Source organism: Pan paniscus, chromosome 19 (genome assembly GCF_029289425.2).
Source record: "Pan paniscus chromosome 19, NHGRI_mPanPan1-v2.0_pri, whole genome shotgun sequence".
Lineage (NCBI taxonomy): Eukaryota > Metazoa > Chordata > Mammalia > Primates > Hominidae > Pan > Pan paniscus.
The window spans coordinates 80,747,578-80,773,368 of NC_073268.2; the positions used below are offsets into that span (position 1 = coordinate 80,747,578).

Below are 25,791 nucleotides of genomic sequence, written 5' to 3' on the forward strand. Positions count from 1 at the left end.
AGGGAAGGTTATTTAAATGATATATTTTGATATTATGGATTAAACAGATTGAATAATATTTTTGAGCAAATGCAGAATAGTATTAAAACTAGTTAAAGGAAACTGTTTCAAAATTCTATGTGATGGAGTCTAAATTAAATTACTACCATTATGTAACATTTGAAAAACTACTCTAGAGATTAAAAAAAGAAGTAACGTCTCCACATAAGCAGCCTTCCCAACATAACACTCATCTGATGTGTCTTGTGTTTTTGGTGTGTGTATGTGTTTTTTAAAAAGAAAATCCAAATTTTTGTTTTGTTTTACCAAGTATTTAGAACACAAATAAGAGCAGAACTCAACTACTTTGAGATTCTACTACGGAATAAAGTTCAGAAAAAGCAGATCACTGTCACATTCCATTTATTCTGCCCAAACCCTGACAGTAGTAAGGTTAAAAAACAAAAAACTGGGCTGGGTGCAGTGGCTCATGACTGTAATCCCAGCACTTTGGGAGGCTAAGGCGGGCAGATCACAAGGTCAGGAGATTGAGACCAGCATGGCCAACATGGTGAAACCCCGTCTCTATTAAAAATACAAAAATTAGCTAGGCGTGGTTGTATGCGCCTGTAGTCCAGCTACTCGGGAGACTGAGGCTGGAGAATCGCTTGAACCCAGGAGGCAGAGGTTGCAGGGAGCCGAGATTGCGCCACTGCACTCCAGCCTGGCGACAGAGTGAGATTCCATCTCCAAAACAACAACAACAAAAAAAACTGACTACGAGCCAGGCATGGTGGCTCGCGCCTGTAATTCCAGCACTTAGGGAGGCGGAGGCAGGAGGATCACTTGAGGCCAGGAGTTTGAGACCAGCCTGGGCAACACAGACCCTGTTTCTACCAAAAAAAAAAAATTTTTTTTTTTTTTTGAGACGGAGTCACGCTCTGTCACCAGGCTGGAGTGCAGTAGCACCATCTCGGCTCAGTGCAACCTTTGCCTCCTGGGTTCAAGTGATTCCCCTGCCTCAGCCTCCCGAATAGCTGGGACTACAGGTGTGCGCCACCACACCCAGCTAATTTTTTTTTTTAGTTTTTAGTAGAGACGGGGTTTCATCATGTTGGCCAGGATGGTCTCAATCTCTTGACCTCGTGATCTGCCCACCTCAGTCTCCCAAAGTGCTGGGATTACAGGTGTGAGCCACGGCACCTGGCCAAATTTTTTTTTTTTTAATTAGGCATGGAAGCATGTGCCTATAGTCCTAGCTCTTTAGGAGGCTGAGGCAGGAGGATCACTTGTACCTAGGAGTTCAAAGCTGCAGTGAGCCATGATCACACCACTGCACTCCATGGAGCCTGGGTGACAGAGTGAGACCCTGTCTCTAAAAAACTAAATAAATAAAATAAACTACTTATTTGATCTATACATATAATTATAGTACTTAGATGCCACCAGTAGTTGATGATGATGATGAAGTGTTCCCAATAAACATTCACTCTAGTTATGAGTAAGTAATACAAATTCCACAGAAACTATCAAGTCCTAAGTATGATGTACAAGGGATTATTTTTAAAAATCCACACTAAAGAAACTATCCATCCGTAGGTTTAAAAGGTGACAGAATGAAAATAAGTCTACAAATACACACATGTAATGCTAAATAACAATTAATGGGAATTATTGGAAACATAATTTTGGTTGGATTTAAGATTAGGGAAAGCAGAATTACCACAATGATCCTTGGAACATTTCAATACAGAGCTACAGTGTTTCTCCATTTATATAAAATGAATTTTCACACATAGAAAAGAATTCTTGTAGTAAATATAATATCAGAAATAAATCACTGGCTGGGTGTGGTGGCTCACACCTGTAATCCCAGCACTTCGGAAGGCTGGGGCAGGCAGATTATTTGAGCTCAGAAGTTCGAGAATAGCCTGGGCAACATGGCAAAACCCCATCTCTACAAAAAAAAAAAATACAAAAACTAGCCAGGTGTGGTGGCTTGTACCTGTAGTCCCAGCTACTCAGGAGGCTGAGGTGGGAGGCTCTCTTGAGCCCAGGATGGGGAGGTTGCAGTGAGCTGAGATCACGCCACTACACTCCAGCCTGGGTGACAGAGGGAGACCCTGTCTCCAAAAAAAAAAAAAAAAGAAAATTAATTTGACTTGACCTGTGAGTTACAAATGTAGCAGAAGCATTATACCTTCTGTACTGAAACATTCTGAGGACCATCATGATATGTACATGTGTATACACACATGCATGCATACACATTCATTTAACAAGGAAAAAAGGCATAACAAATGGAAGCAAAGAGAACCAGTATTCAGTTCAGGTTATATATCATTTAAATCTCAAAACTGTTCCTGACAATGTAAAGCAGAGGCAATAATGTACTTAAAGAGAGAGATGGAGGAAACACAGGGCCTGCAGTCTCATGGGACTCAGATGATCTATTGGGGAGTTCCAAAATACTTGTCCGGTAGCAGTGCCACCCTAACCTCATTATGAATATATCTATTAGGATATTCTCAGTAATACAAACATTAGGGAATAACAAAAAATAAACGTCAATGAGAAAGTTACACCACAGGAAGTATCTTAAAATTTGTAAGTACAAAGATCCATATGTCATAAGCTGGCAAGCAAGTCCTTACCTGGCAACGCCTCCATAGTCAAGGCCTTCTTCTCCACGAAATTTTATCATTAATCGCTTCCAGAGATCTTTTGGTCTCATTTTCATGACCTGTCGATATGATTCCTGAAAAAAATAATTTTTAATACCCTATTACTATTAGGTCCTTTTAGCCTATTACTTAATCTCTCCCTGCCAATCCATCCAAAAAACTCAAGTCTAAATAAGGTGAAATTTGGCCAGGTGCAGTAGCTCACACCTGTAATCCCAACACTTTGGGAGGCTGAGGCAGGAGGATCACCTGAGGCCAGGAATTCTAGACCAGCCTGGGCAACATAGTGAAACTCTGTCTATACAAAAAGTTTTTTCTTAAATAGCTGGGCATGGTGGCATGCACCTGTAGTCCTAGCTACTTGGAAGGCTAAGGTGGGAGGACTGCTTAAGCCCAGGAGTTCAAGGCTACAGTGAGCTATGATCATGCCACTGCACTCCAGCCTGGGTGACAGAGCAAGACCTTGTCTCTTTTTAAAAAAGAGGCCAGGTGCAGTGGCTCATGCCTGTAATCCCAGCACTTTGGGAGGCTGAGGCGGGCATATCACGAGGTCGAGAGATCGAGACCATCCTGGCCAACATGGTGAAACCCCATCTCTACTAAAAATACAAAAATTAACTGGGCGTGGTAGCGTGTGCCTGTAGTCCCAGGTACTCAAGAGGCTGAGGCAGGAGAATCGCTTGAACCCAGGAGGCGGAGGTTGCAGTGAGCTGAGATTGCGTCACTGCACTCCAGCCTGGCGACAGACTCCGTCTCAAAAAAAAAAAAAAAAAAAAAAAAAGAGAGAGAAAAAAATTAGCACTCTCGGTATTCTTGGAAAAGAGCATAAAACAAATTTAACTTCTAATTTTTTTTTTTTTTGAGACGGAGTTTCGTTCTTATTGCCCAGGCTGGAGTACAATGGTACAATCTCGGCTCACCGCAACCTCCGCCTCCTGGGTTCAAGTGATTCTCCTGCCTCAGCCTCCCGAGTAGCTGGGATTACAGGCATGTGCCACCATGCCCAGCTAATTTTGTATTTTTAGTAGAGATGGGGTTTCTCCATGTTAGTCAGCCTGGCCTCGAGCTGCGACCTCAGGTGATCCGCCCAACTCAGCCTCCCAAAGTGCTGGGATTACAGGCGTGAGCCACCGCACCCGGCCAATTTCTCTCTAATTTAAAATAAGGTTTGTATTAGCAAGCAACGGGTTTCTGGAAAAAAATAATAATAAAACAAAATAAGGCTCATAAATTTACCTCAAAAATCTCTTCCCTGGAAACCTCAATGCGGCAATGACCTGCCTGAGGCTGTTGTTGGGAAAGTTCTTGCCGCAAAATTTTTAGTTTCTGAACCAGGTCTCGCTTGTACCTTGGGACTGTCAGGCATTCTGTGTCATCAGGACATAACGATACCACTTGCTGTTGCTGTTGGTCTTTCAATTGGTTCTGCCGACTAGAAGTAAACATAGATGTTATTATTAAAGTATATCAAATTTTAAAAATTGCAATTATAGATTTAAAATAGCATCATATTATAAAGCAAGTCTAGCTCTATCATTTTCCAAGCCTTAGTAGAACATATACTTGGCTTGACATTTTTTGGCAGCAATAAACCAGCTACAAAGTTTATTTCTCATAGTCCACATAAACTGACAGAATTGAATAATGGAATTTTATCCATAAAGCTTTATACAGCTCCTAAGGACAAATTTTTCCAATATAGCTTCCATTTTCCCCTACAGAGTTTACCATCACCCACTTTAAAATTCAGGCATGTGCCAAACACTGCTTGTTATCTAGACTCTTTCTTTCTGGAAGAGCCAAACAGGAGTCTGAATGGCAGCTTGGCAGGGATCCCTTCTTTTTATACACCAGGCCAAATATTATACCTAAAACATACGACCATACAAAGAAAATACACCTTTGTTTAAAATGCCAAGTCAATATTAACTACTCTTACAAATACTATAATATTTTTTAACATACACACAAAATCAAAACAGATTACCATGTACATAAATGCATTCCATAAACAACTGTATAATCTTATTTTTTTAAATGAACTTGGGTATATTTCATATCAGATACAAAAAGTAACTCAAAATGGACTGCAAACATCAATGTAAAATCCAAAGCCATAAAACTTCTAAGCACAGGAGAAAATTTGTTATGACATACATCAGGCAATGAATGATTTCTTAGATATAACACCAAAAGCACAATCCATGAAAGAACAAATGGATAAACAGAACATCCATTTTTAAATTTTTTTTAAAGAGGCAGGGTCTTGCTATATTGCCCAGGCTGGCCCTGAACTCCTGGTTCAAGTGATCCTCCTGCCTCAGCCTCCTGGTAGCTAGAACTACAGGCACCCAATACCACCCTCAGCTTAAAGAAAATTGCTGCTCTTCAAAAGACACTGTTTAGGAAAACTAAAAGACAAGTCAAGTCATAGACTAGGAAAATTCCTTTGGAAAGCATATATCAGATATGTAAATATCTAAAGAAGCTCAAAACTCAACAAAAAACTGAGCTGCTCGATTTGGGAGGGCTGGGGGCATGGCAAAAGATTCTGCCAAAGAAGCCATTCCACTCCTAGGTTATTTATTTAACCAAGAGAAATGAGGGCATATACATACAAAGACTTGCACATAAATGTTCATAATAGTTTTATCTGTCATAGCGAAAGACTGGAAACAACCCAAATGCCCATCAGTAGATGAATGAATAAACTGTGGTATACCCATACAATGGAATACCACCAACAATACAAAGAAATGAACTATGTAACAATGATGAATCTCATTATGTGAGTAAAAGAAATCATACTGCATGATTCTATTTATCTAGAAAATGCAAACTAATATACTGACAGAAAGCAGGTCAGTAGTTGGCTGGAGATGGGGTGTTATGGGTTGAACTGTGTGTCCCCCAAAAGATATGCTGAAGGCTCAACATCTGGTCAACCTGTGGATTTGACCTTATTTGGAAATAAGGTCTTTGCAGATAAAATCAAGGTAAGGTAAGATCATACTGGATTAGGATGGCCTTAAATCCAAAAACTGATGTCTTTATAAGAAGAGGGAAATTAGGATACATACATACAGGAAAGAAGACTATGGGAGGACAGAAGACAAAGACTGGAGCAATTTGTCTACAAGCCAAGGAACACCAAGGTTTCCAGAAACCACTGGGAAGTTAGGAAAGAGGCATGGAACAGATTCTCTCTCAAAGCCTCTGGAAGGAACTCATTATCACTTACTATAGAGTCAGCCCCTTACCCTGTAGTTCTGCCTCCAGAATTGTGAGAGAATGAATTTCTGTTGTTTTAAGCCACCCAGTTCGTGGTATTTTGTTACAGCAGCCCTGGGAAACTAACACAGGGTGGAAGTCCCACAGGGAGGGACAGAAGAAATCACAAAAGGGCAAGAGAAAACTTTTGGGGGTGGTGAATATGTTCACTGTCTTCACTGTGGTGATGGTTTCATGGTGTATATCAAAACTTAAACTGTACACTTTAAATATTCAGTTTATTGTATGTCAATATATTTCAATAAGGCTGATTTTAAAAAATCCAGCAGATATCAGGCCTCTTCACAAAGCCTCCTGTGAAAGACCAAGCCATGCAAATGGAAAGGTGGCTTAGAGCTGAAGGACAAAAACGGACACAGGAGAAAATCCTTCTGGGATGTGGGCAGCTAGCCTGGAACTATTGTTCCTGATGCACTCAGGGAAAAAAAAAATCTAACTACCCAATAAAGCAGCCTGTCTCTTCAGGTGTGCTAGGGTGCAAGGGACAGTTCTGTAAGGGTTGATGTGAGAGTGCAGGCCAGGAAACAGTGGGGGTGCTGGTCTATCCTTTAGGGCCTCTGCCAATGTCTAAAGACTTTATCAAACAAGCAAATGATTTTCTTGAAATCAAGTAGATCTGATAAGCAGGGAAAAGACTCAAATTGTAATCCCCTTGCCCATAAGTCATCTTTTTCTTTAAAAAGAAAAGCTTCCTTTAAGGGTATAAGGCAGAATATCTTCATGCAATGCCAGTCAAAGGAAGAGAAATAAGTAATTAGTGTTACTGGAATCAAAACATGAAGGGAAAAAAAAACCCTCCATAGTCAGACTGGGTGGATTCAAATCCCAGCTCTAGCACCTTTTATGCACCTCTGGACAAGTTCTGTAACTGCTTGAGGCCCCATTTTTCTCACTGGTGAGAAAGAGGTAGCCCAGGATTGCAATGAAGATGACATGGGCACTCAGAGCATGGTAAGTGCAAAATAAATATCAGTTACTATAGCTACTATTAAGATAGTTACTGAGTTACAAAAACATGCTTTTCAAGCAAAGGAAATAAAAAAAAAAACTGACTAAAATGCTTTCTTAGAAGAATATGCTTCCTTGGCAAAGTTATTTATTAAACCCCAATGGCAATGTTTTGTAATAGTTTAACAACACTGCATCCTGTCACTGACAGATTAGGTACTGAGGTCTCACAGAAACTACACGATCTTCAGAACATGAAAAATGCCCCCCTTGGAAGAGAATAATGGCAGTAATATTGCAGGAGGGATTTGTATAAAAGGGCTAAGGAAGATTAATTCATCTGTGTAAGAAAGGCTTTTTTTAAGTCAAACCGGATATCCTAAAAATGTACATTTATATACAATAGGCCCAGGATACACTTCGAAGAGGTAACTTCTTTTGTTGCTTCCTCCCAAAATATTAATTCTCAATTCTTCTCAGTTTGAGTACCACGTTCCTCTCTAAAACACGATTTGTCCCAAGACATTTTTATCTGGCTCAGATAAGCAGGGTCTCAATCTGTTGCCTAGGATGAAGTGAAGTGCAGTGTGACGATCATAGCTCACTGTAACCTCCAACTCCTGGGCTCAAAGGATCCTCCTACCTAGCCTCCCAAAGCACTGGGATTACAGGCGTGAGCAACCATGCCCAGTTCCTCTAGCTGATTATAATGTATTGCCTTTCTCATTTCCTAAATGCTGAAACAGTAAAAAAAGCTAGCAAAAAAAAGTCATCTAAAAATATTTTGGATTACATAGCAATATAATCCAAACATCATAGCACCCTAAAATTCAAAATAAGGGCTAAACTAATTTCATCACTTCAGAATTAGCCTAATAACAATAATTTATATTCTAATGACATTTTTGCCAAAAAAATTTCCAAGAGAGAAAAACAATAAAAACCATAATAGATGTACCAAATAAGGTAATACTATATTTGACGGCTCATAGACATAGATTCAAAACTCCGTTAACACTCGTCTAAAGAAAAACCCCCCAATTTTAAAATCTTTAAAAAATAGAAATCAAACATTAATAGAAAAGATACTTCTATCCGACATATCCTGATATGTAAAGATTAATAAATTAACTTATAATTTAAAATTAGTGCCTTATGAATCTTTTTAAAACTACAATTTTAAGATTAAAATTGTTTCTTATGTATCTCAATAAATTGTTTCACATATAAATTATATATTACATAGCTGAATAAAAACTAATTTATCACTTTAAAGTTAATTTATGACAGAAACTTTAATGCTGCAAATAATTTTTATATATTTTATATAATGTAACACGAATATAAACCCCAGGGAGGATCTATCAGGTTAGGGACTTTACCGAACTAGTAGCTGGAGTTGTGAAATCCTGTCCTTAAAGAAGAAGAAAAAAACAAAACAAAACAAAACAAAAACGGATGTAGAAATGCTTAAGCTTTCTGGTTTGGTTTTTTTGTTTTTTTTGTTTTTGTTTTTGAGACAGTCTCGCTGTGTTGCCCAGGCTGGAGTGCAGTGGCGCAATCTCCGCTCACTGCAACCTCCGCCTCCCAGGGTCAAGCTATTCTCCTGCCTCAGCCTCCCGAGTAGCTGGGACTACAGGTGCCTGCCACCATGCCTGGCTAATTTTTGTATTTTTAGTGGAGACGGGGTTTCACCATATTGGCCAGGCTGGTCTCAAACTCCTGACCTTGTGATCCACCCACCTCGGCCTCCCAAAGCGCTGGGATTACAGGCGTGAGCCATCGTGCCCCACTGACAGAGAGTTTATTTTTTTTTTTTAGATAGAGACTCTCTCGCCCAGGCTGGAGTACAGTGGCGCGATCTCAGCTCACTACACCCTCTACCTCCCAGGTTCAAGGAATTCTCGTGCCTCAGCCTCCCGAGTAGCTGGGATTACAGGCATGCACCACCACGCCTACTTTTTTTGTAGAGACAGGTTTGTTATGTTGGCCAGGCTGATCTCCAACTCCTGGCCTCAAGTGATCTACCCGCCTCGGCCTCCCAAAGTGCTGGGATTACCAGTGTGAGCCACCATGCCCAGCCTTAAGCTTTTTCATAGCACAGTAACTTGAAATCAAAGATATTGAAGAGAGGAACAAATTAATACTAAAATACGAAAATGTTCAAATGAAAACTTTCTATTAGGAATATGTATAAAACTTCCAGATAATGCAAATGCTGGCCATATTAATGGAAACTAATCAACAAAATTGGAAAACTAACAATTATAAGAAAACTAGTCAAATGTTCTTCAAGTTACTTCCTGTCATTTACTCCAACAAACAGAAAAGACAACAGACATTTCTAATCATCCCACCTGTAGTTCTTCCTTCAGAACATTATTTTTCATTCAGTTATTTAATACAACTAACTATTCAGCAAAAAGATGGAAGATCTGTAACTGTTCTACTGAAATATTCTACTGGCAACATCAAGGCAAACATCTATTACCTAAAGCAGAGATGTCCAATCTTTTGGCTTCCCTGGGCCACACTGGAAAAAGAACTGTCTCGGGCCACACATAAAATACACTAACAATAGCTAATGAGCTGTTAAAAAAATCTCATAATGTTTTGTTTTGTTTTTGAAACAAAGTCTGGCTCTATCACCCAGGCTGGAATGTAGTGGTGTGATCTTGGCTCACTGCAACCTCCACCTCCCAGGTTCGAGCAATTCTCCTGCCTCAGCCTCCTGGGTCCCAACTAGCTGGGATTACAGGCACCCGCCACCACACCTGGCTTTTTTTTTTTTTTTGAGACGGAGTTTCGCTCTATTGCCAGGCTGGAGTGCAGTGGCGCTGTCTTGGCTCACTGCAACGTCCGCCTCCCTGGTTCAAGCAATTCTCCTGCCTCAGCCTCCCGAGTAGCTGGGACTACAGGCGTGCACCACCACACCCAGCTAATTTTTTTGTATTTTTAGTAGAGATGGGGTTTCACCATATTAGCCAGGATGGTCTCGATCTCCTGACCTTGTGATCCACCCGCCTCGGCCTCCCAAAGTGGTGGGATTACAGGTGTGGGCCACCGCGCCTGGCCTAATTTTTGTATTTTTAGTAGAGACGGGGTTTCACCATGTTGGCCAGGCTGGTCTCGAACTCCTGACCTCAGGCAATCCACCCGCCTCAGCCTCCCAAAGTGCTGGGATTATAGGCATTGAGCCACTATGCCTTGCCCACATAATGGTTTTTAAGAAGGTTTACCAGCTTGTGTTGGGCCACATTGAAAGCCGTCCTGGGCCCAGCCTAAGGGCCGTGAGTTGGACAAGCTTGACCTAAAGGGATGATCCTGGAGGCAGGAGGTAAATAAAGCACAACCACCTCTTGGAGGCTTCCTGGGCCTCTCAGAGAGCCATACTGGCTCTTGATTACCATTGTACATTTGTCAAGTACTTTGGGTATGTTACATACTAAAGCAGCAAAAATAAATGGGATACACGTCTTCTTAAGTAATTCAAAGTCTAGTAGGGGAAGCAGAAAGGTAACAAACAATTAAGATACAAAAGTAAAACAAAAGCCCTCTGTAGAGTGCTCCAACATCTTTTATTCCTTATCATCTCCCCAAATTCCAATTTGCTGCCCCTATATGCCCTTTAAAAAAACCCAGGCCGGGCACAATGGCTCACACCTGTAATCCCAGCACTTTGGGAGGCTGAGGCAGGAGGATCACTTGAGGCCAAGAGTTGGAGACCAGCCTGGCTAACACGGTGAAACTTCGTCTCTACTAAAAATACAAAAATTAGCTGGGCGTGGTGGTGCGTGCCTGTAGTCCCAGCTACTCAGGAGGCTGAGGCAGGAGAATCGCTTGAACCCAAGAGGCGGAGGTTGCAGTGAGCTGAGATAGCACCACTGCACTCCAGCCTGGGCAACAAAGCAAGACTCCATCTCAAAAAAAATTCCAGAACTAGGCGTGGTGGCTCACACCTGTAATCCCAGCACTTTGGGAGGCCGAGGCGGGCAGATCACCTGAGGTCAAGAGCTCGAGACCAGTCTGGGCAACGCGGTGAAACCCCATCTCTACTAAAAATACAAAAATTAGCTCGGCGTGGTGGCAAGCGCCTATAATCCCAGCTAACTTGGAAGGCTGAGGCAGGAGAATTGCTTGAACCCGGGATGTGGAGGTTGCAGTGAGCTGAGATCACGCCATTGCACTCCAGCCTGGGTGACAACAGGGAAACTCCATCTAAAAAAAAAAAAAAAAAAATCCATACACAAAAGTAAAGTCCACATGGATTAAAGACTTTACAGTAAAAGACAAAACTATAAATGTATTAAAAACATTTACTTGTAAGTGTGAATTTTAGAAGATAAAGATTACATTAGAAAAATAGGCAAAAAGATATAAATTAACAAAAGAAGTTGATGCAGCTGGTCAATAGGCCAAAAAAAAGCTGTTCAAGCTCAATAGACAATGGCAAAAAATTGTGAACAGGACCTTCACAAAAACAGGAAATCCAAATAGTCAATAAACCTATAAAAAGGTGCTCAACCTCATCAGTAATTAGGCAAATTCAAGTTAAAGTTACAATGGGAAACCATTAAACATCATCAGAACAGCAAAAATTTTGAAGTCCAACAACAGCAAGTACTGGCAAGCTTCTGCAGCAACAGGAACTCACATATTGCCGGTAAAAGACTAAACTGGCATAGCCACTTTAGAAAAGTTACCTTTATACATTAAAGTTGAAGATAGAAATATTCTACGACATAGCAATTCCACAACCAGGCAAGCGCCCTAGAGCAGTGTTACTCAAAGGGTAGACTGCAGATGACACTTATTTTGCTATCTAGGCTATAAAGACCCTAATGCACAGAAACAGTCCATACTTCTCTGTTTCTTCAGATACTTTTACATTAGGGCTTTCAAATACTTGCGACCTTCATTTGTAAGCAAGATTTTAGAATCTTCTATCTACAATAAAGTAAGATCTGCTGACATAATGAGACTGCCAGGATAATTATACATATTTCGAAGAAGGAACCAAAGATACACATTTTCAATGTCTTCTCCTATTATCCTAAAAAACTGGTAGCCAGTTCTCATTTAAATTTTTTGCTTTATTAACCTAACTCCAAAAATTAATGAAACAAGGACATTTTCAGAAGTCATTTTAAAGTATATTATTATTTTTGTTGTGTTTTTAACATTTTAACATACATAAGAACTTTACAACAAATGAATAAGACAGAGCAGGTAATGTCACCATTCATTTAGAGAAGCTAAAATGAATTATTCAGGGGTCAGAGTGAACCTTGCTCTCCAAGTTCTTAGCCTAAAATCCTTGTTGCTATACCACTCTCAGTGTTTTTGCCAGAAGTGTTGAAAAAGACACTTTGCTACTTTGCTTAGTAATGAAGTTTTCCTGTTCTCTCTTTTCCTCCTCCTGCCCCCATTCTTCAGAAGGCAATGCTAATAAGTAACAGAGTTAGAAGAAATGAGGCAGCTAGAGAGAAAAGAAAAGCAATGGATGCAAATAATATACACACAATACTCAGTATAGTGCCTCACAGGCAGCTGAAGCCAGAGCATCCTGGTTTCGCTCCAGACTTCACCACTGGCAACGTATGGAAAGTCATGTAACCTCTATGCCTCAGTTTCCTCATCTGTAAAAATGGCAGTAGCTAACTCACAGAGTTTTTCTGAGGATGAAATTACGAATTTGGGGTGTTTTTGTTTGTTTGCTTTTTAAAGACAAGAGTCTCACTCTGTTGCCCAAGCTAGAATGAGTGGCGCGATCACAGCTCACTGCAGCCACGACCTCCTGAGCTCAAGAGATCCTCCCACCTCGGTGTCCTGAGTAGCTGGGACCACAGGTGCGCACCACCATGACCAGCTAATTTTTAAAAAAATTTTTGAAGAGAATAGGACTCACATGTTGCCCAGGTTGGTCTTGAACTCCTAGGCTCAAGTGATTCTCCAACCTCAGCCTCCCAAAGTGCTGGGATTACAGCATGAGCCACATGCCTGGCCTTACTAACATATGTAAAGTATAAAGAACAATGCTTGGCACACAATAAGTGCTACTAAGGTGTTAGCCATTAATATAAATTATTAATAATTTTATATTACAATGGCAACACAAAATTAGCCTGTTCAACCCCTACTTCTCCTGTCAAGATATTGCCTCTGTAAAAGGCCATCTTGAGCACCTCTAATAACCCTTTTCCTAACATTCCAAGACAGGTTCCTACCTAAAAGCATAGTAGGTTTAAAATACTCATATCAGAGTAAACCTTGTCACACTCTTACATAAATTTTGCTCAATAAAAGTAAATTATAACTGATGAAAGTAGATGTTCTTTCATTTTTTTTTTTTAAGAGACAGGGTCTCCATCTGTCACCCAGGCTGGAGTTGGAGTGGTGTGATCATAGTCCACTGCAGCCTCAAACTCCTGGGCTCAGCGATTCTCCTGCCTCAGTTTCCCAAGTAGCTAGGACTGCAGGCATACACCACCACACCCAGCTAATTTTTTAATTTAAACAACTTTTTTTTTGTAGAGATGAGGTCTCACTATATTGACCAGGCTAGTCTCAAACCCCTGGCCTCAAGTGATCCTGCTGCCACGGCCTCCCAAAGCACTGGGATTAAAGGCGTGAGCCACTGTATCGAGACTCACATTTATTATTAAAAGCATCTATGCGTTTCATCATGTTTAACTCCCATTTTAACATGTATCGTTTCAAAAACTTACTTTAAAACTAAATGCAAGTTAGCAGACAGCCGAGGATCTGTAAATTGTGTTGTTCTGTTGTTATGGTCAACGAAATAAACTCTGCCTGTTGCCGTATTACGGATCTCCCATCCAGGAGGCAATGGACCAAGCTCTTCACAATTGATGTTGCTAAGATCCCTGCAAAAACAAATATAAAATAAAAAATACCTCATTGCTCGCCCTGCTGAACCAAGCAAGTGTAAATGACACAGAACAATTCCACAAAGTGTGAGAAAATGTATTGTTTCAGAAACTTGAGATGTTCAGCTGGAATCTTTAATTCCCAATGGTTTAACAAACTTTCATCTTCAAAGCCCAATCCATAAATGGCTCAGAAAAACTTATCACATAGCCTACATTTTTTAGTAATTTCCTAGGCTTTAATGTAATACAGATTTAAATTAATATAAAATCAATCACAATATTTGCCAACATAAACTGTATTTCAATACGTGTTTGACAGGAAGTAATTTTACAAGTGTCAGTGATATAAAGAATTAAATGCTTTCTAAAATTTCCCTTCATTTCTTTACTATACCATAAAATTTGCATAAAATGTCCATCCCATAATTTTAAGCTCGCCAACAAAGCAAAACTGGAAATGTTACTGAAATTATGATCCTGAAAATAATCACAGCATATTTTTAAAGAATAAACTGCAATTCTAAAATCTGTAAAGTTAGTCAATGAAGAACCTGTTTAAGACACATTACCAAGAGTGCTCTAAGGGTTACCACTGCAATAAGAAAAGCTAAGATTTTTAATGGACCAAAGACTATTGCTATTATATTATACATTCTTAAAATACTAGTATATATAGAGAAGGATTTATAGGGCCTTAAAGAATGAGTTAAGGAGCTTCCAGGTTGGTGAACACACTGAGGTACTGGACGGTGGCCTGCCCAGAGAGGGCATGGTAGCTCCTTGCCCTCCCCCCATACTGTGTCCTAAGCATTGCTTCCATTTGGCTGTTCCAGAGTTGTATCCTCTATAATAAACTGGCAATAGAACTGCAAATTCTTATCCTCTACACTGTTAGAAAAAAATATTTCAGTGAAGCTTCCAAAGTGTGGAAATTGCTGTTGTCATCCACCAGAAGAGAAAAGTCACTGCCCTTGGTGACATAATTGAGACTGCGTGTAACAATGTATGATATGATCAGGTCATTTCCTGCCTTAAATGAATACTTTAGGTTGCCAGAGCCATGTGTAAATACCAAAGAAACGACATACTCTGAAAGTGACCAAGCAAACTCAAGCATCTAGATAGTAAAACTGTTTTTGTGGTCCTCTTTTTATTAAAAAAAAGAGGAGGAGGAGGAGGAGGAGGAGGAGGAGGGGGAGGAGGAGGAGGAGGGGGAGGAGGAGGAGGAGGGGGAGGAGGAGGAGGAGGGGGGGAGGAGGAGAAGATAAAAGCAGCATGTTTATGTAAATTTAAATTGTAACAGATAATTATAAGTAATCACAAATTTCATCAAAACCACATTTTAAAAGTTATACTAGAAAAATGTTTTTCCTGAGATGACCTCTCCTTAGTCATAGTGAAACCAATGATGGGCACACAGGGACCTATATTTGCCAAAGCAATCATTCTGACTTCTGCTATAGGTGTTCCAAGAGACTCCTGCTACAGAACAGCTAAAGTGTAGGAAAAAACACCATTTGAAACACTGCTAGTCTCAAAAGAGGCAAGGGAAAGTTCCAAGAATTCTCCTCAAATTTAAAAAAAAAGGGAGTTCGGGGGACTGAGTAAAGATGGTACCTGAGTGGCAGGTAGGCAGAAGGGCAAGCCAGCAGCAAGACTGGGATAGGAAACCTGAAGCTTCCTCCCCAAGCTGAGAACTCAGGGAGTTCAGCCTCCCAAATTCAGCCTCCCAAAGTGCTGGGATTATAGGCATGAGCCACTGCACCGGCCCCAAATAGATTTTTAATGGTTTAGAAATGAAAAACAGGAGCTGGAGGACATTATCCTTAGCAAACTAAAGCAGGAACAGAAAACCAAATATTGCATGTTCTCACTTATAAGTAGGAGCTAAATGATGAGAACACACGGACACATGGAGAGGAACAACAGGTACTATGGCCTATCTGAGGGTGGAAAATAACGAATGGGTACTAGGCTTAGTATCTGGGTGACAGAATCATCTGTACAACAAACCCTCATGACACAAGTTTACCTATAACAAACCTGCACAGGTACCCCTGAACCTAAAAGTTAAAAAAAAAATTAAAATAAAAAATGAACAATTCTACTGATAAAATGTAGAATTTCATTTCATGTCATTTTATTAGAATTTTATAAATCTACAGTCATACACGGGAGAGTGCTAAAGCACTGATTAAAAGAGCAAAACACTAGAAATAATCTTTATGTCTCACTGGGAGCTGGTTAAAGAAAAATGGAATGTTATACAGTCATACAAAGTAACACAGATCTGTATTTCAAGACTACAGTCACTCAGTATGCAATATAACAAATAACAAGGCATTAATCATTGTTTTAAAGAGAAATGCAAAACATGGTGAAATGAGATTTCTTGGATAAATCTAGGTATCCTGGATATCTTTAAATAAAGTTTGTTTTAAAGAGTCTGACTTTGCAATTTTATAAATATCTTCGAATAGTGATATTGTAATAGAAACTAAATATTTATAGTATACTTTCATAAAAGATCTTCCATACAAAAGGCATATTTGCTAAAGGATCCTCCAAAACAAAAGATGTAAGTTTTTAAGGTAATTTGGGGGATACAGAATAAGAAAAATAATCCCAAGTGTTATTTCATAAAATCATCATTCAAAATACATGTCAATACTCAACATGAGATATTCTTAAAGCTTCGCAGAAATCCTTTACTCACTAATAAAAAACTGACATGTTTCCTCTGGAATAAGAGCCTATTACCAACAGTGGTGCTGAAATCTGTCTCAATTTCAATTTCTGTTGCCAGCTTACATACTATTCTTTCAACATATAACTCAAGGTCAACTTTCTCACTATTGTAAATCATTTAGTTAAAAAAAAAATGATCATTGTTATTCTATACATTTCCTACAAATAATTTCTAATTATTTTAAAGAAAAGCTTATTATTGACCTTCAACTAGATAAACAGAATCCAAAAAGCTTTTTACAATTTATATAATAAAACTGATTTTGAAAAGTTAGGCCGTTGGATTTTTTTTTTCTTTTTTTAGTAAGCTTAAAAAAAAAAAGTAAAATTTCCTCCCCACTACTTTTTATCTATTTATTTTTTTAGAGATGGAGTCTTGCTGTGTTGCCCAGGCTGGAGTGCCACGGTGCGATCTCGGCTCACCACAACCTCCACCTCCCAGGTTCAAGCAATTCTTCTTCTTCAGCCTCCTGAGTAGCTGGGATTACAGGCACATGCCACCATGCCTGGCTAATTTTGTGTTTTTAGTAGAGACGGGTTTTCACCATGCTGGCCAGGCTGGTCTCAAATTCCTGACTTCAAGTGATCCTCCTGCCTCAGCCTCCCAAAGTGCTGGGATTACAGGTGTGAGCCACCGTGCCCGGCCCCCACTACTTTTTAAAAACTAACAGCTTATATTGTCAAGACATGGAAATGGCAACCTTGATAAAGTAATGAGTAATAGCACATTCCCTTGGTTGCCACCCTCAAAGAATTCTGAGCTCTATAACACAAAGTAAGACATTTTCATAATCACAGTTTTATTTATAAATAGAGAGTATCAAAGCAACCCAAGACTAGCTAGTCACATCTGTTTTTTATTCAAATACACAATAGAGTCCTGAGCATAAGCTTTAGGCAGGAAAAAAAACCTTCTGTGGGTTGTTCTAGGGGTTTGTTTTGGAGGAGGGGGGCTGCTGTGCTTAACATAAAATATCCACATCCTACAAATCCTTTGTATGTGCAACATACAAAGTTGATTTAGAATTTAATTTAGAATTCAAGCTTTTTTCCAGTTGTAACTGGACTACTTGGTACTTTGCATCTGTTCATTAAAAAATAACTCAAAATAGGGCCAAGCACGGTGGCTCATGCCTGTAATCCCAGCACTTTGGGAGGCCGAGGTGCACAGATTGCTTGAGCTCAGGAGTTTGAGACTAGCTTGGGCAACATGACGTAACCCCATCTCTACTAAAAATACAAAAATTAGCGGGGTATTGTGGCGCATGCCTGTAGTCCCAGCTATTCAGGAGGCTGAGGTGGGAGGATGACTTGAACCCAGGAGGCAGAGGTTGTAGTGAGCCAGGACTGCACTGCTGCTCTCCAGCCTGGACAGCAGAGCTAGATCCTGTCTCAAAAAAAAGAGAGGGAGGGAGGCAGGGAGAAAACAATGTTCCAAAAATTATGGTAAATCACTAAATTTATTTGTGTGTCATTTCATCTTTTTGAAGTTAAAAGTAATTGACATTTTGGTTAGTAAATGCAATATCTGCAGCTGAAATACACAAGTTTGGATATTTAAATTAAATTAGGGCCAGGCACAGTGGCTCACGCATGTAATCCCAGCACTTTGGTAGGTCGAGGCGAGCAAATCACCTGAGGTCAGGTGCTCAAGACAAGCCTGGACAACATGGCAAAATCTCGTCTCTACTAAAAATACAAAAATTAGCTGGGTGTGGTGGCAGGTGCCTGTAATCCTAGCTACTCAAGAGGCTGAGGCAGGAGAATCACTTGAACCCGGGAGGCGGAGGTTGCAGTGAGCTGACATTGCACCACTGCACTCCAGCCTGGACAACAGAATGAGACTCCGTCTCAAAAACATTAATTAATTAATTAAATTACGTTGTTTTCTAAAAATGGAATTTTATTAAGGAACACATAAAAGAACATTGAATGCATTTATGAGGTTAAATTTTTTAAAGATTTTTTTTTTTAAGCTGAACCATAATTAAGAATATCAACCTACTACCCGTTTTTAAAGGGTATGTGTTCCATTATTCCCTGGGTCAATTTTCTTTTTCTATCCTTTTTTTTTTTTTTTTTTGAGACGGGTCTCGTTCTGTCACCCAGGCTAGAGTGCAGTGGTGTGATCTCAGCTCACTGCAACTTCCGCCTCCCACCTTAGCCTCGCGAGCAGCTGGGACTACACGAATATTCTTTCTCTTTTTTTGAAATGGGGTCTTGCCCCAGCCATCCCATTACTGGGTATATACCCAAACGATTATAAATCATGCTGCTATAAAGACACATGCACACGTATGTTTATTACGGCACTATTCACAATAGCAAAGACTTGGAATCCACCCAAATGTCCATCAATGATAGACTGGATTAAGAAAATGTGGCACATATACACCATGGAATACTATGCAGCCATAAAAAAGGATGAGTTCATGTCCTTTGTAGGGACATGGATGAAGCTGGAAACCATCATTCTCAGCCAACTATCGCAAGGCCAAAAAAACAAACACTGCATGTTCTCACTCATAGGTGGGAATTGAACAATGAGAACACTTGGACACAAGAAGGGGAACATCACACACCAGGGCCTGTTGTGGGGTGGGGGGAGGGGGGAGGGATAGCATTAGGATATATACCTAATGTAAATGACAAGTTAATGGGTGCAGCACACCAACATGGCACATGTATACATATGTAACAAACCTGCACGTTGTGAACATATACCCTAGAACTTAAAGTATAATAAAATAAATAAATAAATAAATAAATAAAACACTAAAAAAAAAAAAAAAGAGAGAGAGAAATGGGGTCTTGCTCTGTCGTCCAGGCTGGAGTGCTGTAGCACGACCAAGGCTCACTGCAGCTTCAACCTCCATGGCTCAAGCAATCCCCTTGCCTCAGCCTCCCAAGCAACTGGGACCACAGATGTGCTCTACCACATACAGCTGATTTTTAATCTTTGGTAGAGACCAGGTCTATGTGGCTCAGACTGGTTTCAAACTCCTGGGTCTCAAGTGATCCTCATGCCTCAGCCTCCCAAAGTGTTGGGAATACAGGTAAGAGCCACCTGCTTGGTGCCCTAGGACAAATTTCAAACTCCTAAAAGATCCATGTTTTCATTCCACTTTTTTTTTTTTTTTTTTTTTTGAGACAGAGTCTCGCTCTGTGGCCAGGCTGGAGTGCAGTGGCGTGATCTCAGCTCACTGCAAACCTCCACCTCTCTGGGTTCAAGCGATTCCCTGCCTCAGCCACCCGAGTAGCTGGGATTACAGGCACGCGCCACCACGCCCAGCTCATTTTTGTATTTTTAGTAGAGATGGGGTTTCACCATGTTGGCCAGGATGGTTTCGATCTCTTGACCTCATGATCTGCCCACCTTGGCCTCCCAAAGTGCTGGGATTACAGGCATGAGCTACCATGCCCTGCCTATTCCACTTTTTTTTAAGGGGAAGCAGGGGAGGGTGGCTAGGAACTGGTGAGGGAGGGGAGAACTGAGGTGGGATTGCAGAGCAGTAGGCAGGACTTTCTACTAAACGTTAAAACTGAAGTAACTATCAGAAGAGTCAAACTTTTACATAAACTATTTTTAAAAGGTAAAAATTTCTTAAAAATCAAAGAAATCCTAGGTGAAATGGCTCTTTGATGGTCTAAAGAGTGCTTAAAATACGTTCTTACCTGGGCACTCTTGGATCATGCCATGTGCTCACACCAGTCTGTGTATGTAAGAAATACACCTGGCCTTGTTGCGTTGTCCTCTGTTCTGTAAAATTAATAAACACTGATAACAAAAACATTCAGACTGTCCAGATCAAAGACAGTTATATACACTAAGATGATATACTAATAGGGAAAAATCTCCAAATTACCAATCTATTTTATTTATTATCAAAAAAGGGCTTTACAAATTATTTGTTCTGTCTCTTGGAAACAATTTTACAAATGATGAGGGCCACAGGCCAGCTATCCACAAACAAACTAAACTTATAACATGGCTTAAATACTAAATATGTTGCAATGGAAAACAAATCAAGATTGTCACAATACTAATAACTAAAAAATTTTAAATGATGTATAAAAGGCTCTGAGAAAGAGGCTGGCCAACATTGGGAAGATTTGAGGAGGAACTTCCAGAAATTTTCAAAGAGTCTGGAGGTTGATAATGCTTATTATGCCTAATTTTATACCAAAACTTATGTTTTCTCTTTGCTAGACAAAGGTATATTCTCAAGATTACATTTGAGCTCAAAGAGAAGCAAAACAGATGAGATACTGGGGAGACATTCTATGTCATAAACAGATAGAGATGGAAAAATAGCCAAATTAGAAAGAAGAGGACTAAAGAGCAAGCAGGCACACTGGGGAGAAAAAAGTCAAGGACAAAATGAACTCAAAATCCTTGGGAAGACACAGGAAAGCCAGGGTGAAGAGAACAATCTCTAAAAGGGTTTCTTTATGGTGGGTTTTGTTTTGTCTTTAGACAAAATCCAATGAGAAACTTCAATACATAAAAAACTATTACTAATATTTATTAGTATAAATCTAATTTGTTTATAAACGTATGTCAATAAATTTAAACTTTAAACTTTCACAAATTATAAACAAAATCATATTACTATAGAGGACAGCTATAATAATTTCAGCCTTGGTATCCACTTTATTTTTATGTTTTGGTTGTACAGTTTTTAAAATTCAAATCACAGAAATATTGTAGAAGTATAACCACTCCCACTCTAAAGAGCTTGCCTTATAATCTCAAAGAGAAATGGCAGGAGAGTATTTCTTCTCAGGTCTGAACATTGATAATGACAGTTAAAATTTACTATGCCAGACACTGTGCCAGCATTTCACATGAAATTAGATATCACTGATTTCTTGCAACAAACCTAGATGGTTGGTGCTGTTATTTTCCTCTATAGAGGATAAAATTGAGGCTCAAAGAGGTTAAATAATGTGCTCGGTGTTACATGGCAAAGCCAGGATATGAACCTAGGTCCTAGGTCTGTCTGTCACTCAAGCCTATAATTTAATGATTGTGCTAAAAGTTAACCTTTGAGTCATAGCACAGTTAATGGACAAATTTTTTCAAATTAAAGAGCTAAAATACATTTAAAACTAAAATAAAAATCATGCATTTGCAGAAGAGTTTTAAAATATATTCTTGAGTAAAATAAAACTTAGATGTGGCAATTCCCAGTGTTGGTCATTAGATGTCAACATCAATCCAAAGTGGTTTATCTATAGTCTGTTAAGAGGGCAAAGATGTAAGTAACCCTGGTGAGCTTTTGGCAAGAAGAGGAAGTCAAGTTCAGACTATATACAAGGATTCACAAGATGGTATTAAATTAGAAACTTCCGTATTCTATTAGGACAAGACTCATGTTATCTTCCACATGAAACTTTATAATCTAGGATTTTATATAAGATTGTAATCATTTTATACAAACATAGAAGTGACTCAGTCATTTACAACAATCCAATCAGATAATCCAAAATTACAGACAATACAAATATATGATCAGAAATATGCCTTTAAAATTATTTCTAAATATATATGTCTAAAAAATTATGTCATAGGTTGAACTTCAGATTACCGTTATCAGTAACAATACCATCTTACCTTTCTATACAGTGCCTATTTACAAAACAGTCTCACTTCATTTCGTATGCTTCTCACACTACCTTTGTTATAAACTAGTCATCTCACTTCATTATAGAAGAGCACAAACGCTGAGGCTGAATGATGAGCACAAGGTCAAACTGTTGGTTAGGTAGTCATCTACCACTTCAAAGACTTTTCAAAGTTGGGAGGTTTTATATTTATTTTCATGCAGAATCCCTAAGCTCAGATTAATAACTTTTTCAAAATATATTTTCTGACTTCCTCAGCAAGCTGAAATCAGTAAACCACATTTTATTTTTCCTTTGCTAGTTGTCATACCATAGCCTTCTGGTAGGTCTGGAGGAGTATGTAAATGTGTTCTGCTCATGTAATTTCTATGTCGTTGTGACCTGACTCTCCTCTCTGCCAGCCTGGGATCTGAAGACTGTCCACATGTTGCACCATTTGTTCCACTAATTGGAGTGTTCTCATCAACAAAGCAGCTAAGAGGTCTGCCAGGGCTAGAATATTCGGATGCCGGTCTATTGAAAATTAACAAGGAAAAGACGTTATCAATTTAGATATCAAAAGTAGAGTTCTCTAGACAATATATATATACTGCAGTAACAACCACTTATCATGTCTGAAAACAGAATGACTAATACAAGTATAATGACTTCAAGAACTCTGAGTAAAAGCAAACCTGAAGTCTCTAAGCACCAAAGAAATGCAAATGATAAGCATGTCATCAACTATGTATTTAAATGACTTTATTTTAATGACATTTGATATAAAATCCATACGTATCTGTGGATGTGAGACTGGCTTACAAAACACTGCTTGATCTAGCTATAGCCTCTCCCTCAGACCTGACTTCCCACCATTCTCCCTCCCACTCTGCTTCAGCCACACTCATATTCTTCCTGTTCCTTGAACTTGCCAAGGTCATTCCACCTGAGAGCAGTTGCTCTTCCTTCCATCTGGCATATTCTTTTCTCCTACTCTCCCTCGGCCTGGCTCTTTTTTGTCATTCAAATCAGTTTATTATTGCCTCCTAAGAGGTCCCTCAGACCTCCCAATCTAAAAAAGTCACCCAGTCATTTGACAATACATCGCAAAAGGAAAGAAAACAGTTTGTCTCTTTAAGGGGCTTCCAGTCTACTATTGCAGATCTTTCAAAATAAAAAAATAATTAAGAGTTCATTCTTAAATTAACATGGCAGGGTATGGTGGCTCACACCTGTAATCCCAGCACTTTGGGAGACCGAAGCGAGCGGATCACTTGAGGTCAGGAGTTTGAGACCAGCCTGGCCAACACAGCGAAACCCCACCTCTACTAAAAATACAAAAATTAGCCAGGTGTGGGGGCGGGCGCCTGTAGTCCCAGCTACTCGGGAGGCTGAGGTACGAGAATTGCTTGAATCCGGGAGGCAGAGGTTGCAGTGGGCAGAGGTTGCAGTGAGCCAAGATCGTACCACTGCACTCTAGCCTAGGCAATAGAGCAGGACTCCATCTCCAAAAAAAAAAAAAAAAAAAATTAACATTTAAAACAACAATCATCCTTTTATACATGTAGAAATTCAAGTTAATTTTACTGGTTAAATGAGTCAGAAGGAAATTGGTGTTCAAGTGAAACCTTGAACACTGACACAAGTACATATTCATCTGTGCTCAGATATAATAAAAATGGGTACTTCAATAAATTCCTTGGCAGTTTAATACTAGAAATGCAACTTGACAACATGAGCTAAGCTTTTACCTGAGAATTATAACGTAAAAGAGAAAACCTTGTGATCCAATGAGTTAAGCAATTAGTTCTGTATAAATAAAAGTAGGTGCAGCTAATGAAAAGAATTTGGTATTTTATGCCTAGTGCCAGTCCTGCTCAAGAGGGGGAAAACAGGCAAAACAAAACACTGCACAAGATGGCAAATTTTGTTCTCACTTAAAAGGGTGAGGAGAAGGGGATTCAGCCACATAGACTATTTGTTTTCAGTTACTTCAAAAGCACCTCTTTGCGGTTCCCAAAATTTATCTTGCATCCCAATGTCTTTATACAGTAAGCTCCATGAAGTGACTATACCTGACATTCTTCAAGATTTAGTTCAGAGATTCCTCTGCTTATCAATTTAATTCATTCGATTTTTATTTTATTTTATTTTATTTGTTTTATTTTTGAGACTGAGTCTCGCTCTATCGCCCAGGCTGGAGTGCAGTGGCGCAATCTCGGCTCACTGCAACCTCCACCTCCTGGGTTCAAGCCATTCTCCTGCCTCAGCCTCCTGAGTAGCTGGGATTACAGGCACCCACCACCACGTCCAGCTAATTTTTGTATTTTTAGTAGAGATGGGGTTTCTCCATGTTGGCCAGGCTGGTCTTGAACTCCTGACCTCAAGTGATCCGCCCACCTTGGCCTTCCAAAGTGTTGGGCTTACAGTGGTGAGCCACCATGCCTGGCCAATATTTTTTTTTTTTTTTTTGGGACAGAGTCTCATTCTATCACCCAGGTTAGAGTGCACGGGCACGATCTTGGCTCACTGCAACCTCCACCACCTATGTTCAAGCAATCCTCCCACCTCCACGTCCCAAGTAGCTGGGACCACAAGCATAAGTCACATGCCCAGCTAATTTTTTTGGTAGAGACAGGGTTTCATCATGTTGCCCAGGCTGGTCTCCAACTCCTGAACTCAAGTGATCCACATGCCTTGGCCTCCCAAAGTGCAGGGATTACAGGCAGCCTCGAAAAGTGCAGGGATTACAGGCATGAGCCACCACGCCCTGCCTCATTCAATATTTATTGAGTACCACTGCAGGCCCTGGAGCTACAATGACAGCATGACCTGTCAAACAAACTGTTGAAGAACACTTTTAAAAAATAACAATGGCACCTGTTATAAGATCTACTGATCTACGACAGCAAAAACCAAGAAAAAAAATCTAGTAAAGCTGACAGATAAATAGAAAAGGACTTCAGGAGGGTGGCTGGCATAGATCATGAGAAAATATTTGTACGTTCTTACCGTGTTGGGCGCTCCCATTGCGTAGTTCTTGTTATATGGTTTAGATACTGGATTCTTCCAGAGGCGGTTCTCCTTTCTTCCCAGCTTAAAGAAAAATATTGAGTGATAAGGCATTAATAGGAAACTTGGACACAGTGCAACAAGCAAGCCAGTAAGACATCTGCTGTTACAAATCGGGAATGCCAACCTGAAGTATCAATTCACAGAATATATAATTTTTTCAACTTATTTTAGAACTCTGTAATATATTTTATGGGATTCTGAAGCTTCTAAAGTATTTATGCTGAGGTGTAACAAATATTTTCCATCAGCCAAACTCTGAGAATTTTTAATAATGTCAACAATACACAATTAAATTCATACTAATTACTCCAGAATATGGAAAATGGCCATACTAAAAATACATTTAACCATAAACTCACGAGGTCTCTTGACTTCGTGATCCACCCGCCTCGGCCTCCCAAAGTGCTGGGATTACAGGTGTGAGCCACCGCATCCGGCCAAAAGCTTTTCAAAGCATTTAGCCTACCCAAACTAATTTTTTAAAAATGAAGACTATTGGCTGGCGCGGTGTCTCACGTCTGTAATTCCAGCATTTTGGGAGGCTAGCATTTTGGGAGGCCAAGGTA

The 25,791-nt window shown here is 39.7% G+C and overlaps 1 protein-coding gene across 4 annotated transcripts in view; it reads right to left on the minus strand.

Annotated features, from left to right (window-relative positions):
• SMURF2 (SMAD specific E3 ubiquitin protein ligase 2) overlaps positions 1-25,791 on the minus strand; it is a 120,450-nt gene that overhangs the window by 16,578 nt on the left and 78,081 nt on the right. For all 4 annotated transcript variants that reach the window (XR_008621578.2, XM_055100907.2, XM_034942739.3 and 1 more), the window contains 6 exons: positions 25,163-25,246; positions 22,482-22,684; positions 20,219-20,303; positions 13,631-13,789; positions 3,900-4,095; positions 2,634-2,737 (listed from right to left, as the gene is read on the minus strand). Coding sequence is in view for 3 of the 4 variants with exons in the window: in XM_055100907.2 (XP_054956882.1) it covers positions 2,634-2,737; positions 3,900-4,095; positions 13,631-13,789; positions 20,219-20,303; positions 22,482-22,684; positions 25,163-25,246 (831 nt within the window). In the remaining variant the exon portion in view is untranslated. The remainder of the gene's footprint in view (positions 1-2,633; positions 2,738-3,899; positions 4,096-13,630; positions 13,790-20,218; positions 20,304-22,481; positions 22,685-25,162; positions 25,247-25,791) is intronic.